At 37.2% G+C, this 15,298-nt stretch overlaps 1 protein-coding gene across 1 annotated transcript in view; it reads right to left on the minus strand.

Moving 5' to 3' along the window:
- Positions 1 to 12,927, minus strand: part of LOC129800238 (uncharacterized transmembrane protein DDB_G0289901-like) — a 62,875-nt gene extending 49,948 nt beyond the window's left edge. The window contains exons 1-5 of the mRNA XM_055844505.1: positions 12,763 to 12,927; positions 8,889 to 9,717; positions 6,930 to 7,624; positions 6,673 to 6,862; positions 6,042 to 6,611 (exon numbers count right to left, since the gene is read on the minus strand). Coding sequence (XP_055700480.1) covers positions 6,042 to 6,611; positions 6,673 to 6,862; positions 6,930 to 7,624; positions 8,889 to 9,717; positions 12,763 to 12,927 — 2,449 coding nt within the window. The remainder of the gene's footprint in view (positions 1 to 6,041; positions 6,612 to 6,672; positions 6,863 to 6,929; positions 7,625 to 8,888; positions 9,718 to 12,762) is intronic.
- Positions 12,928 to 15,298: the final 2,371 nt, after the last annotated feature.

Raw genomic sequence — 15,298 nt, forward strand, 5'->3', positions numbered from 1 at the left:
CAGAACGGGTGGATCAGATTATTAAAAACTTTTAGATTATACGTGCTCGTCTTTAGAATTTACCATCCTACGGATAATAAATTCTAATAACCGTATATGGGAAATTTTACTATTCCCCTCTCGATTTTACCTCAAGTGTAGTAGTCAATCGGGATAGTACAATAGATCTTACTAGCAGAATAGTAAATTTTACTACTTAGATATTCGAATGAAAAATCTTGGACCCATCTCCATAGGATAGGGGAGACTTGGGAAAAATTCACAAAACAGATATTTTATTTTTTTATAAGCTACCCCAGCGCCCCAGAAATTTCTAATTAGCATAGTTTTATAGGAAATTTATGTCCTGTACACACTTACGACTACACACAGAGAAGTGATTTTGAGAAAGCGGTGTTGAATTTGGGGTTGAATTTGGTGTTGGTGTTGCTTGAACACCAAACGTAGTAGCATTCACACCAAATTAACACCTAGTTTTGAATCAATGGTGTTCTATGAAATGCTTTGGCGGTGTTGTATTAACTCCGCCACAGAAATCTCTGAAATGGTGCAAAAGTAACACCATCAATTTTCTAAACAGTGCTGTTGCAACGCCAAACGGTGTTCGTCGCTCACCATCGACCACACACACAGAAAAATGAAAAATTCTTAAACAGAAACACCCAGGAATTTAATTTCAAATCCCATCCAATGAATGCCAATGCCCTAATTCTAAATCCTTGATCATTTAGTTTTAGTTGCAAATCTGTAATTCTAATTGTAATCTCTAATTTTGGAATATCGTGTGTGCCGATGCAACGGTTCCCGATATGCTTTGAATACATTATAGGAGTTCGTGGCGCAGCTGGAAGATGCTCGACTGTCATCACAAAGGTCGCGTGTTCAAATCTCGGTGCAGGCTTAAATGTTGGAAAAAGATTTTCACGCACCAAATGGCTTTGAAATACAGAGAATATCATCCAGGGAGGGCCCCAAGCCCCTCAAACAATGGTCAAAAATTAATAAAAATCACGCAGAAAAATGGAAAATTCTTAAATAGAAACACCCAGGAATTTAATTTCAAATCCCATCCAATGAATGCCAATGCCCTAATTCTAAATCCTTTGATCATTTAGTTTTAGTTGCAAATCTGTAGACATTTTTCATTTATTGGTGTAAAAGGAACACCTATATTTTCTTGAGATGGTGTGATACAAAATCCACAATGGTGTTCCAACAACGCTAAATTTGGTGTTAATAATTGGTGTAAAATTGGTGTAATCAGAAACCCAAAGCCGGTGTTAGTTACTTTGTGACACCACTTGGTGTATTCTGAACACCGAATTGGGGTTAGTTGATTTTGGGGTTGAGGTTGGTGTGTCCGACAACACCATTTGGAGTTGTTATGCCACTAAAATTTCTCTGTGTGTAAAGTCCAGAGACGACTAAGCTCGTTCATAGCCAAGCCAGTTCCTGACACACTACAAACGAGGCTTAACATTTTCTGACACTCACAAAATATAACTTTCGTGGGTTTTCTGCAGATATTTCTACTGAAATGCACTAGTAGTCCTTTGAAAATGAAACTACTTTTAAATTTACTTCACAATTCACTTATAACAACAAGAATTATTCACTAGAATCGCCTAAATTGCCTTAAGTCGCGAGTTAGTTTCCACCTCACAAATAATTGTAATTAACAATAATTATTGTACGTGTACTGAGACATGAATTTACAAATAGTTTCATTTTCAGAGGAGTATTAGTGCATTTCAGCAGAAATATCTGCATAAATACCCACGAAAGTTATGTTTCGTGGATACGAGTGAATAGTGTGTCAGGAACTGACTTGGCTATGAACTAGCTTAGTCATCTCTGGACTTTAGTCGTAAGTGTGTCTAGGGCATTACCGCTCTACAAATTTGTCAAAATTACATTCCTCTATTTTGCAAGGAAATATATTTATTGAACTGTTTTCTAATAGGTAATATTGTGACCATTCTCAAAAATGCTGGGGCAAATAGTACCAGGCAAGGGATATTATCACATTTTGATTTACTTTATTACGGGCTTTCGTAAATTTAAAAAAATACCTAGATGACATATTTTCATAGGAAATTTATTCCTCTCCACCTTTTTAAAACACCGTTTTCTCTATCTGAACGAGAAAAATATTTTTCAAGTTATTTTAGAACAAAACACATAAGAAACGGCAAATCGTTTGACCAAATGCAAAAAAGCGGCGAGACATGGAAATTACGTTTCTTCTCGCCGTGCGGTATCAGAAGTTGCTTCTGTTTTTGTTATTTTTTTTTTTCCATACATTTTGTTACTTTTTACCCCAAGTGGTAATTTTTAATAAGAGGATTCCGGGAGAAAAGAATCTTTGGAAAATAGTAAAACGGACAGCGACTTCGTATTCAAAGAATCCAAATCATTTAAGGAAATATTCACCAGTGCATCAATTTTGGAAAATAAGTAGGTAAAAACTGATATGTGCTGTAAGGAAAATATTTCAAAAATAAGGGTAAAATTTCAATATTTTTATTTTCTAAATTCCTTGTTCGAATTCTAAGAAACTTACGACTTTGTAGAAGATCCATGGAGGCCGTCTATGAAAAAATTTTAAGCCGCTAGCCGCTATCTCTTTTAGCTTGGAAGGTAATGAATTTTGAAATTTACAATTTGTGACTTTTTGCCCCAGTCTCCCCAGGTAAATTTTAAAATTTTAAGGTAATATTCTAAAGGAAAGTGTTTATTGAGGATGATATTTTCTACTATCTTTCGAGGTGGTAGAATCTAAAGACGCGATTTGTGAAAAATACCATCCAAAATTTTCCACGGTGTTTTGCGAATTGGGTCATCCTAATGTAAAAAAATGTGATTGCAAATTATAAAGTAGAAATGATAAAATAATTTGATACGATAAGATGATAACGAAATTTTCAATTATTGTCTGCAGAATTTACTTTTCAATGATTTTCATGGTTATCTTTACCATTACTAATATCTTTATGACGACTAATATACATCTCTCTGACACCAACTCTGAAATTTGGAATTCAATTCAGACACTGAATCGAGACACAGTTTTTCCAAATTTTAACTCTTAAAGATTGAAATAAATCTGTCTATTTGTAGGGATTTTAGAAATTATTATATTTTATTAATTTAAATCTGGGGACCGCACAGTGGCACAATAGGCAAGACCGTTTGGCTCTTGAGCGATCAATCCCCGGCTTGACTCACAGTGTTGTGAGTTCGAGTCCCGCCCGGTGTAAATATTTGAATTTCTAGACAAAAATTTAATTCTCTTGCGCTTGGGATAATGTGGTAATATTGTAATGATTCGCGATACAACCAGAACTTATCAATTAAATCCGAAAAAAATAAAATAACATTCCAGAAATGTGTATTTTACCCTGCAGTATTGATCCAAAATCGGTGTAAATATTATGCCTTTTAGGTGTATTAGGGGTTAAATTCACCCTTTTTCATGTTAATTTTACCCCTAAAAAGATGTAAAATTAACATTAAAAAATGTTGATATATATTTACACCTAAAAATTGTTAAAATTATGAGAAAAAAAGTTAATCGCACCCCCGTTTTTTTTTCATTATATATGCTAGTGAATCTTTAAATTTTCAATATGCTCACAGTTATCAATTTTATTGCTATTTCAAGGTATATTTATTTGGAAAAACTGTCAAATAAAATAATTGATATTTTTAATTTAATAAACTTGTAAGTGGGAAACTATGGCAGATTTCAAAAAAGGCTTTCTTCCTCTATTGTTGAGTGAAATTGAGTCTTATAATTATGTAATTAAGCTTTTCAATTGACTTGTGGGCTTGTTTTATCATGATATCTGATTTCTCTTTTACTTTTTTATGGAATTTTACAATAAAAGTTACATTTTTTTTTTGCTTTTTAGACATCAGGCCATAAAGAAATATTCTACATCAACTTTAACTGCTAAACCTGAAGACGAAACCCAAAAATTTATTTCCTATTTTCCAGGTTTGAAGTTTTTTTTTGAGTTTTAAAAATCCATTTAAATCCCTTTTTTATTAATTATGTATTATGGATTGTAATTGACTTAGCTTTCATTTGGCAGGTATTGTACAAAAACTTAAGGAGAAGGCAGAAAACTATACGACTTTTGGGGTAGGAGATCATTTTAAACGTGTAAGAAGAAAATTTAGACTTTTTAAATTTGATTCAGAAGTTTTACTACATGAGGAAAATTTCAGGCATTGGAATACAATATGCAAGGCGGAAAGAAACTACGAGGAATATCCTTGATACAGTCTTATGAATTGTTGGTACCGAAAGATCTGAGAACGGAAAACAATATAAAATTAGCCGGATATCTCGGTTGGTGCATTGAGATGGTAAGAAGCTTGTCTTTGATTTTGGATCAGTTTAACAAGAAATACTATTTTTAGTTACACGCTACATTTTTAATTCTGGATGACATAATGGATAGAAGTATCACGAGGAGAGGAAAACCTTGTTGGTACAAGTTGGAAGATATCCAGGCATCTGCTGTTAATGACGCAGCTATGATTTACTTTGGAATTTATCAGATAATCAAGGAACATTTTAGTCACATGGATTATTATACGGAACTCGTTGACTTGTTTCACGAGACTGCTTTTACGATGATACTTGGGCAGGTTCTTGACATGAAATCACAAAAACAGGATGTTCTGACCTTTAAAATGGAACAATATAAAACTATTGCGATCTACAAGTCATCTTACGGATATCTCTCGATTGCGTGCGCATTGCATCTAGCCGGATACACTTCACCAGAAATTTTCCAACAAGCCAAAGAAATTTTTACTGAAATAGGCTATCTTTTTCAAACACAGGACGACTTTATGGATTGTTTTGGTGATTCAAATAAAACTGGGAAAATCGGAACCGATATTCAGGATGGAAAATGTACATGGCTTTCTGTAATGTATGTTCAGAGATCCACAGATGCCCAGAAAGAAATTATGAAGAGGAATTTTGGGAAGGACGATACTGAGGCTGTTGCGACAGTTAAGCAACTGTATAAGGACTTATCTTTGCCTGATCTTTACGCTACCTACGAAGAGGACTCCTATAACATGATCAAGACGCAGATTCAGCGAATTTCTCAGAAAATTCCTGATGAAATATTTCTGATTCTTCTGGATAAGATGTACAAGAGAAAAGTTTAATTTTTATTTATTTATAAAAAACTAAAAATCGTGTTGATCGAGAATATTTTGATCCTTAAGAATATTTAGAATAAATCTTAAGCATATCAGAAACTAGTGCAGTTTCTTTAACCGTAAACTTATCGAACTTTTTTCAATTTATTGACTGTTATTCTTAAAAATCTATTATCTAAATTTCACACAACTCGGGCAATTTTTAACATGTTGTTTTTCTTTATGAGCACGACAATAAGGTTGATGCTTTGTGGGGTGACTTGATGGCACTTCATTAGTTATAGTTGCTCTACAATCTTGCACATCTTTCACAATTCCTAAATACTTAACATTCTGTGTTACAATTCACTCTCATTGCGCGAAATTCTTTAGTGACATGGAATTTATTTCATTTTAATCAAAAGTTCTGTCTCGCAGATCATCCTCATGTTACCAAAAATGATCACAATAAATTAATTACGTGTTCATTGTAATTGCATGATTAATAAAATAACATTGATAAATGAAAGTTCAGTCAATTACTGACCTCGAAGGTGTTACTGTCTCTCCAATTGAGAAGAGTAACTAATGATTTTATTATGACAATATTGTTTATCATCAATTTATTGGGTGGAAATGCCATGTTCTTGTTCGCACATTCATATCAAACGCATTGTAATTGTTTATGTGGCTGTCAGGGAGTGGGCTTTACCTTTAGAATGACTGATCAATCAATGGTATCTCCATTTATTATTCTTTATTACATTCATCTGTTGCACTATTTACATATGGTATGAGAGGATTTTCAGGGAAAAATGCTTGGTGAGTTTTCGTCGGTGGTTGCAAAGTAGAGTCAATGAGCCGTATTTAGTAGCCTGTTCCTCGATTTGAGGGATTGTCTCTTGGATATCCATCAGATCCACCACTGGGATAGCCAGATGAGGCACCTCCACGTCCTCCAGGTCCGCCGCTGCCAAATCCTCCTCGACTTCCAGGCTGGCCGCCGGCCTCTCCAATGGCTCCCCTACCATCCTGGAATCCACTCTGACCAGCTCCTGGTCCTCCACGGGGGTATCCACTGTCGCCACCTCCGAATCCTGCTTGACCTGGAGCACCTGACCCACCGAAACCACCGGAACCCTGACCTCCGAATCCAGGACCTCCTGCTCCTCCGAAGCCGCCACCAGCAGCACCTGGTCCTCCTCTTGGATAGCCAGCTCCTCCTCCGAAACCTCCATCAGAACCACCACCGAATCCACCTGCTCCCCCTGAGTATCCACCTGCCTGACCCCCAGCACCACCTGGACCTCCCGATGGATAGCCACCAGCACCACCTGCACCACCTGGTCCGCCAGATGGATATCCACCAGCACCACCTGCACCACCTGCACCACCTGGACCACCGGATGGATATCCACCAGCCCCACCGGATCCGGAACTATCACCTGAAGAATAGATATTCCCTTTCAATGTCCCCCAACGCAATGTTGAGGATTCACCCTGTACCTTCATACTTAATTTGTGGTCGGTAACCGCCTAGATCTGCCTCATATTCTACTATTTGTTTTCTACCATCTGGAAGCAAGACATTGTACTGACCGCTTGTGTAATCCCCGTCTCTCTGCTCGGAGTGACCAAAGGACAAACCGCTGGGACGATCTTCAACCTGGTAGTTAAATTCGTACTTTGCTGGTTCCTGCAACAACAATTGAGATTAGAGGATGCAATATTCTAAGGAATAAAGCGATACTAAGGATCGTTACATTGCTTCCTGAGTCTGAGCCACTGCCTCCAGGTCCAAAGCCACCAGGTCCTCCACGTGGTGGATATCCCTGTTCTCCACCAAATCCGCCACTGCCCTGTCCAGGACCAGCTCCACCACCTACACCACCTTGACCGAATCCTCCTCCTTGACCGCCCTGACTTCCTCCGAATCCACCTTGACTTCCACCAGAGCCGAATGAAGGAGCTCCGTAGCTTGATGAGGGGGCTTGTCCACCAAATCCACCTCCTGCTTGTCCTCCTGGTCCTCCTTGGTTACCTCCGAAACCACCTCCAGATCCGGCTCCACCAAATCTAGATTGTCCAGGTGGTCCATAGCTGGACGATGGACGCTGTGCTCCTCCGGGTCCACCAAATCCACCTGCACCACCTCCACTTTGACCCGGCGCTCCATAAGACGTTGCAGGAGTCTGTCCACCACCGAATCCAGGTCGCTGTCCGGGACCGCCAAAGCCGCCAGGAGACCCTCCCTGGCTCTGAAATCCACTGGGTCCTTGACCAGGTGGTCCGTAGCTAGAAGAGGGCTGTTGGGTTCCGCCAAATCCACCAGCACCGCCTGGTCTTCCAGATGACCCGAATCCACCTGCGGATCCTCCCTGGCTGGGTGGTCCGTATGAGGAAGATGGTCGCTGTGATCCACCAAATCCACCAACTCCTCCACCTTGTCCACTTTGAGCTAGGAATGAATAAATTAATGAAATTATTTGCATTTCAACTTAGCAAGTTTAAGTCCAAAGGGTGGATAAGTAGTTTTCATTGCGAACATCTCATGGTAAATCGAGAAATTGAACGAGAATCGGTTTTCGATTTTTGTTATTACTTAAAACGGTCAAGGTGTATTTCTATAAAAGATAGTTTATCGGCATTGACCTTTTCTAAAGATGTCGATCTTTAATCTGAAAATGTTTCGATCTCGAAGACTTCGGTTGATCGGAAGACCTACACTGAGAGAAATCCGAAAAAGTTATAATAACATTCATGAAATGTTAATTTTACACTGCAGCATTGATCTGAAATCGGTGTAAATATTATGCTTTTTAGGTGTATTAGGGGTTAAAGTTACATTTTTTCGTGTTATTTCTACCCATGAAAAGGTGTAAAAGTTAAAGTTACGTGAAAAAAAGTTAATCGCATCCTCTTTTTTTTCTCAGTGTACGACGATTTTGGCCGAAGATCGGAATTTTCTGTCTTTCTTCCGACTGATTGATACTCGAATGTAGTTAACTGGCAATGATCGATCCATAAAAATTTTAAATGTTTAAAAATCGAAATTTTCGGAAGAGTGACGATCACCGATCAGTCATCTCTTTTGCCGAATATCTGAATTAACTGTTGATCATTTTGAAATATTATCATCTCAATTTTACAGAAATATTAATAACACTTTACTTAAAAAAAGTATTAAATATAAATACTCTAGAGAACGTTCACTGGTGCATCTATCAGCCTTTTAATAAACTATCAATAGAAGCAAAAGGTTAATGTGTGTCATGTTTCACGGATTATTTATACGTTAACGCAATTTAAATTTAAAGTGATCGTAAATTTATTTATTGCAGCAATTCAATTGCAACGTCAACAAATGACAAATTGGGCTTAACATAAAATCTTTTATTCCTAGTACTGCTTTTTCAGCTCCATTCATACGGCAAAATCTGTTTCAATCACAGACAAATTGATCGATTGCAAATTTCTTGGAGATCTCATCAGATTAAATTGTTCATATTTAAAATATAGAAGCAAAAGTACTTATTATTTGTGAATTAAACTGCTTCCTTCAGTTTCAATTGCAACTTCTAGTCTTTCCAAATTGCTCTGGTAATAAAATTTGAATTAACACATGCAAAAATATTAAATTACAGAGGTTCATTTTACGCAATAATTTCTTGATTAAGATGATAGATTTGGCAATGTAAGAAGTATCTAATGGCTTTACTTACATTGCCCGCCAAAGCCACCGGCACCGGGTTGTCCAGGAGCTCCGTAGGAGGTTGAGGGTCTCTGGGCACCAAAACCTCCAGCACCTCCTGGTCCACCGAATCCTCCACTGCCCTGTCCACCAAATCCGCCACTACCGTCTTGTCCTGGAGGTCCGTAGGAGGATGAGGGTCTCTGGGAACTACCCCCAATGGAAATGGGACCTCCCCCGGCTCCTCCTCCTTGGCCAGGTTGTCCGAAGCCTCCGAATCCCTGACCTGGAGCACCGTAAGTTGATGAGGGTCTCTGAGATCCACCGAAGGATCCTCCGGCACTGCCTGGTTGTCCAAATCCACCACTTCCTGTCTGTCCTGGAGGTCCATATGAGGAAGATGGTCGCTGTGAGCCAGGTTGGCCTGAACTACCTCCGAAGCCGCCACCGAAGCTTCCACCTGAGCCAAAGGATGGTCCTTGGCTTCCTGGTCCACCGAATCCAGAACCACCAGTCTGTCCAGGAGGTCCGTAACTCGATGAGGGTCTTTGAGAACCTCCAAAACCTCCAGGCCCGCCTTGGCCAGCTCCACCAGGACTGTAACCACCACCAAGTTGCGAGTCACCTCCAAAGCCTCCGCCCTGACCGCTCTGTCCTGGAGGGCCATATGAAGAAGAAGGCCTTCCTGATGATCCACCTTGACCGAAACCTCCCCCGCTGCCACCAGCGCCGAATCCTGAACTACCCTGTTGACCAGGGGCAGCATAGGATGGCGATGGGGGCAGGTAAGTGTTCACTGGTGGCTCCGGACGTGCACTAACCGCACATAGCGTGGCCAGCAGCAACACCAATACCCAAGACTGAAAGTGAAAGGGCTGAAGATGAATTGAGGTTGTACAGATTGAGTTGTCTCAGTTGCTTTAATTTTTAAAATTAATCAAGGAAAAAGAAAAAAACTCTAGAGACATCGTTTTTTATTGGGGGTCATCGAAGATCAGAAGTTGATATCTCTTACTGTTTAATCTCTAGGACGGTGACAAGCTAAAAAATGCCGATTGTATAACTGCTCTGTCTTTGAGGTCTAGCAGTAAAATTTTGGTTTATCAGGTTAGTCGGATTTTGAAACAATACAAAAAAATTTGAATGTACATAAAACTAAACAATTTTTTTGGAGTTCTGCATTATATTTTAAATTTTGTAAAATTATGAATAAAGAAATAGCATCTAGGCCTGAATGATTAATGCACTAAGGGAATTCCGTATTAAAGAAATACGGGAAAAATATTAAGTGTTTGAAGCCAAAATGTGTGCGAAACCTGAAAGTCTTCCCCTTCTTTTCTTTTCAAAAATGATTTAAATGTTAAGAAGTTTAAGCTGCGAAGTAGGATGGCTGTTTACGTAAACCGGAGCATTCAATGTTTCTTTTTTATGTCAGAAGTCAATGGCTTTAATGAATGAATTTCAGAAGCAGACTTAGAGGGCCCATTATTTATTACGTCTTAACAAAAGACTTCTATAAAACGATATGAAAGGAATTATTTTTTATAGGTGTGAAAGACTTCAAGGTTTAAGTTTTCATTGTGTTGTAGCAAAATAGAGCCCGGCTGGGTCCCCTTTCTAGATCGCGGGAAATTATATTTCCCACCTATCGCTCCAGTCAAGGCCTTTTACGGTTGGTATAGATCTATTGCTCCACTGGGAATGGGGGATTAGCTATTATATGGCATTGTACATCAGTCGGAAACATGGTCTGGAAGCGTTCGGATGAAGGTACGGAGCTAGGTCGCTACTAGGCAATTGCCTACGAAAAGTCTTGATCTCGATTAGAAATCTTCCAAATTAAAAATACGGCTACAATAAATCGTAAAAAGGCCCTACTAGCTATTTTTAAGAATATAATTCGAACTTACGTAAATAATTCTAGAAAAATGGGAAGAATAATGTTTAATAGACACTAAGGATCTTAGAATATAAATTCTCATAAGTCTTTTATCCGATGGCAGCGAAAATCCCGAACTCAAAAATCCCTATAAGGACTAAGTCCCGAAAGCCAAAATCTAGAATTTTCAAAGTCCTGAAAGGGATGAAATTATATGGAGGAAAATGTTTAGAATAATTTCCTAAGATACAGTTTATTACCCTTTGCCTCCAGCAAGCGCGGGTACAATCGTGGGAATAGCTGTGACATTCTTATGAATTCGGGATTTTGGCTTTCAGGATTTTGGCGTTCGGGATTTTGACCGGGACCATTTTTGTCTGTGTGGTACTTATAAGAATAATTCGGTTTCTCAGAGCTAAAGGGCTTATAGTCTATTAAAATAGTCCACTTTTGCTCTGAGCGTCGTAGTTATAACCATGAGAAGTCTTTTAAGATTGTTTTAGGGTATATGATGCAATTGTAGAAGTCGGTTTTTCTATTAAAATTGTAACGATCATTATATTTGAAAGTAGCCAATAATTAAATCCGGTTAAAACCAGATCCCAAAGAGTATGCTAGTGATGAAGGAAGTCAGTCTGAGTTCGATTGAGCAAACAGGATCATGGAGCTCCGTGTTCTAGGTCTTGATTGAGAAGCGGATAATTGAATTCCAGGGCTCAGGACGGTAGGAGTACCCCTTACCTAAGCAATTCTACAAGACGCTTGTTGTATATAAGAATAATTATAAAGGAACAATGTTAGACTTCAACATTTTGTATTAACCGTCAAGCCTTTTATCAGGATATGGCACTTATAAGGCTCCTCTATATCGTCGTGTCGGTTGGGTCATCAACTTGCATCATAGGTTGGGTCAACCACTGTGCTAACTGCATTTGCTTTGTGCCTGCATTTGTTGTAAGTGACGCTTCGCTGCGTAGCGTTTGCATGTAATGCAGACACGAAGCAAATGCAGTCTTTTATCCAGTGCTGTGATTGATCCAACCGATGATATGTAGACTTTTAAGAATTCTATTTTTCAATAGCATCTAACACTAGACTAGATAAGCCTAGCCAAGTCTTCGAAAACCTCGAAATCCTACGTAACAATCAATATCTTTTCAAAACCTTATCGATCATTAATTTGGCCTTAATGGTCAATACTAAATTAAAATTTGTGAACAAATACTAATTAAAATTAAAGCTGTTAATCCCGTTAATCTAAGTCTTAAGTCTGAAGCCCGTATTATAAAAAAATACTAGGAGACGATATAAAGAAGAATTTAGCTAATTGGTCCTAAACCAATAACAGCTACATTTGGGATTTAAAGATTGAAGAAAATATTGTTCAAAACACTTGAATTTAGCCACCCTGTTTTCCAATTTTCCACACTAAACTGTTAAATCTTTTTAAATTAAAAGGGCACGAATATTAATCACTTCTTGAACACGATATTCTGTTAGAATAGCACTGAATCGAGAAAAGTTTTAGATGGACTAATGACTAAAGATATATCGGAAAAGTGAAGTAGCACCTCGAGGGTAATAGGAGAACAAATTGATTTAAATATACCTTCCACATTTAAATGGTCTTGTCTCACTGTAAAGCACAAAATCTCTATCAATTGATAAATTTTGATGAATAAATAGAAACACAGATCGTTTTGGACAATTCCCTTGTGACTGATCCAGCAAGTTCGGAATGTCTTCTATTTATACAGAAAAGCCATAAGTCACTGTTGACGTGGTGAGATTGTGCGGTAGCTCTTTGGGATGGCAGTAAGTGTAAGAAGAGTCGCGAGCTGTTGCTGCATCCCAGGATGGGGAAGAATTGCATGCAATATCGTATATTGTGCCATGGAATCATCATTAGATGTGAGAGAGTGAGTCTTATTCTTGATATAAATTTCAACCTTCTTCCTCTGTGTTGGATACCTTTTTAATGCCTCTTTAAGTGGTATGTCTGCTCTTGGATTTCCTTTCATGTTACAATCACCATATTGGAGGCGAATGTGTCGCCCCACGGAGCATCTTCCTCACCAGGCATCTTCTCTGGCAGCCACGATGAATTTTGCAATTTGGTACATCCAAAGAGAGATGGAAAGACTTGCGAATTGTGCATGATCTCATCCATGAGCATCCTAATAATCATCATGTTGGAAAAATCGCTATATTAGTTTCATTTCAATTGCATCTGCTTATGCTCATGTCACCGTGATGATGATTAATGCATCAAAACTGCTAAGTAATTTCCCCTGAAAACTTCACAATTAGCGTGTCAGCAATTAAAGCAGCGTCCGTGGAAGGTCGAAGGATCATTCTCATGCACATTTGTTAAAACCCTTCTTCTTAAAAGGAGGTTATGGGCAGATTAGCAAGTGTCTAATATTCAATCAGACTTGTGCAAGAATGTTCTCTTGAAGTGCTGGTCAAATCAGTCTTCACCTCAAGCTAATTCTGTCTTATTTGTACATAAATTCAAAGAAGAACAAATACGAAGGCTTAAAAACTTTGCATAGCACTCGAATGAAAAGAAACTTGGAAAATCTTAAAATCACATAACTTAGACACTAGAGTAGGGAGAAATGGGGCACCTTTGAAGTGGGGTACCTTTGAAATAGAACTTTTTTCCCTTATTTTTAAATGGGAATGGTCTTTACCATGATGCAATAATATAGCACTATAAAGCAATTGTGAAGCTGAATTATATTGTAGGGGAAAGCACGCTCCATTCGGACGACTGAAGCTTCGCACAAATAATTTTTTACAATATATTTTAAAGTAATTTGGCTCATTAGGGGAGACCAGGGCGGAATTAGCCACGTATAGTATTAGATAGTGGTATTTCATACTTTTCCTGCGAAGGAATATTGAGGAAATCACTCTTTATTCTATATATATACTTCCCTTCCTATTCATTGAAATATTTATCAGCCTCATACGAACATTTTTTGTACAAATTATACGCAATCTAAAATTTCATTTGGTGGCTAATTCTACCCCAGTCTCCCCTATAATATAATATTGTAATAGCTGATCCAATGCATCAAATTCCCAGAAAAAAAAGCTGTATGTAAAACCCATTGGGAACATAGGAGAAAAGTTGAGTTGTCCAAAGCTTGAGCCGTCCGAAAGAACCACGTTTTCCCCTAATAAGGCTCAGTTTCTTTTAAGAAAAAAAAAGTCCTATTCCTAAGGTATCGTAACTCAGTTCAGAAGTATCCCATTTCAATCTACTTTTAAGTCTTAACACTTTTCTTTTCTTAAAGAATTTTGGCAGTTTTTGATGCGTGAGAATCCGTTTGACCTAAAGAGTTTGGGCTTAACAGGTCTAACAAACTTCAAAGATTAAAAAAATCTTAGAAAAAATATTGAGATATTATTATCAAAATTGGTCAAAATTATTTTTTTATCTAAGCGAAAAGTCATATATATCCATAATATGGTGTAATATAAATTATAATAAACATATCGCTCCTTGGAAATTTTGAGATTCTAATGCACTTAGAAAGACAGTTTAATAAATTTTCGGATGACATAAGTCATAAAATTTTGTTATTGGAAAAGTTTTTCGAAATTTTAATCTTTTTGATTACTTGCATAATTTTGTTTGAAGTAAAGGGGTACAAAATATATTCATCGTTTAAATTTTTGTGAAACAGGGGACTAACTCAAGCAAGTTGATCCCTTGTCATTCTAATTTCAGCATAATTTGCACATCATTTTAGAACGACAAGGAGCAAACTCATTAAAAAACATATTTTGAAAGGTAAAAATATGAAAGTCTCGATGTTCATATTAATGCTCATACAAATAGCAAAGAAATAAATTGTTTTTGTTCAGTCATTAAATTGAGATACTTATTTACACAAAGTTGAATCTTTCATGCTGTCTCCTGAAAAATCGCCGAAAATTATTTAGGCCCTTGTAAGTCGATAATGTAGAACCACTTATGAACAGTACAGTGCTCAATAAACTTTTTCATTTTTAATTGTAGTAGCATCATTAAAAATTTAGGGAAAAGTGTGTGAAATTTTAGATATATTGAACATAAACCCCTGGATCCTTAGTTTGAAATATAATATCTTTGATAAAATTGAAATGTTTGTTACTTCTCTTTCTCTGAATATTATTTATAATTAAAAAAAAACAGTATATAATATGTATTTATTCTAAAATTCTTCTTATTACATTTAAAATCCAATAAATATGTATGATATCAGTTTGCGTGAAATATCGGGTACAAAGTTACTCAGATTTTTGTTCTTTCGGATTTGTATTTAATAATTTTTCTACACTGTTTATAGAAATGACACTCTTTTATTTCTTTCACATTATAAAACCCCTACAAAACGAAAATTTTGTGAAAGTGAAATTTTGTTAAACAAAAGACTTGTCCCAAATTTGGCTCAGTTTCCCTTACTGTTCACTTCTTCCAGGATTTGGCATATTTCACAATTGCTTTTATTATTAAAATATTTTTCTGATTGAATCGACGCCATTAAAAAAAACATAATAGAAGATCT

This window comes from Phlebotomus papatasi, chromosome 2 (assembly GCF_024763615.1).
Source record: "Phlebotomus papatasi isolate M1 chromosome 2, Ppap_2.1, whole genome shotgun sequence".
NCBI classification, from domain to species: Eukaryota; Metazoa; Arthropoda; class Insecta; order Diptera; family Psychodidae; genus Phlebotomus; species Phlebotomus papatasi.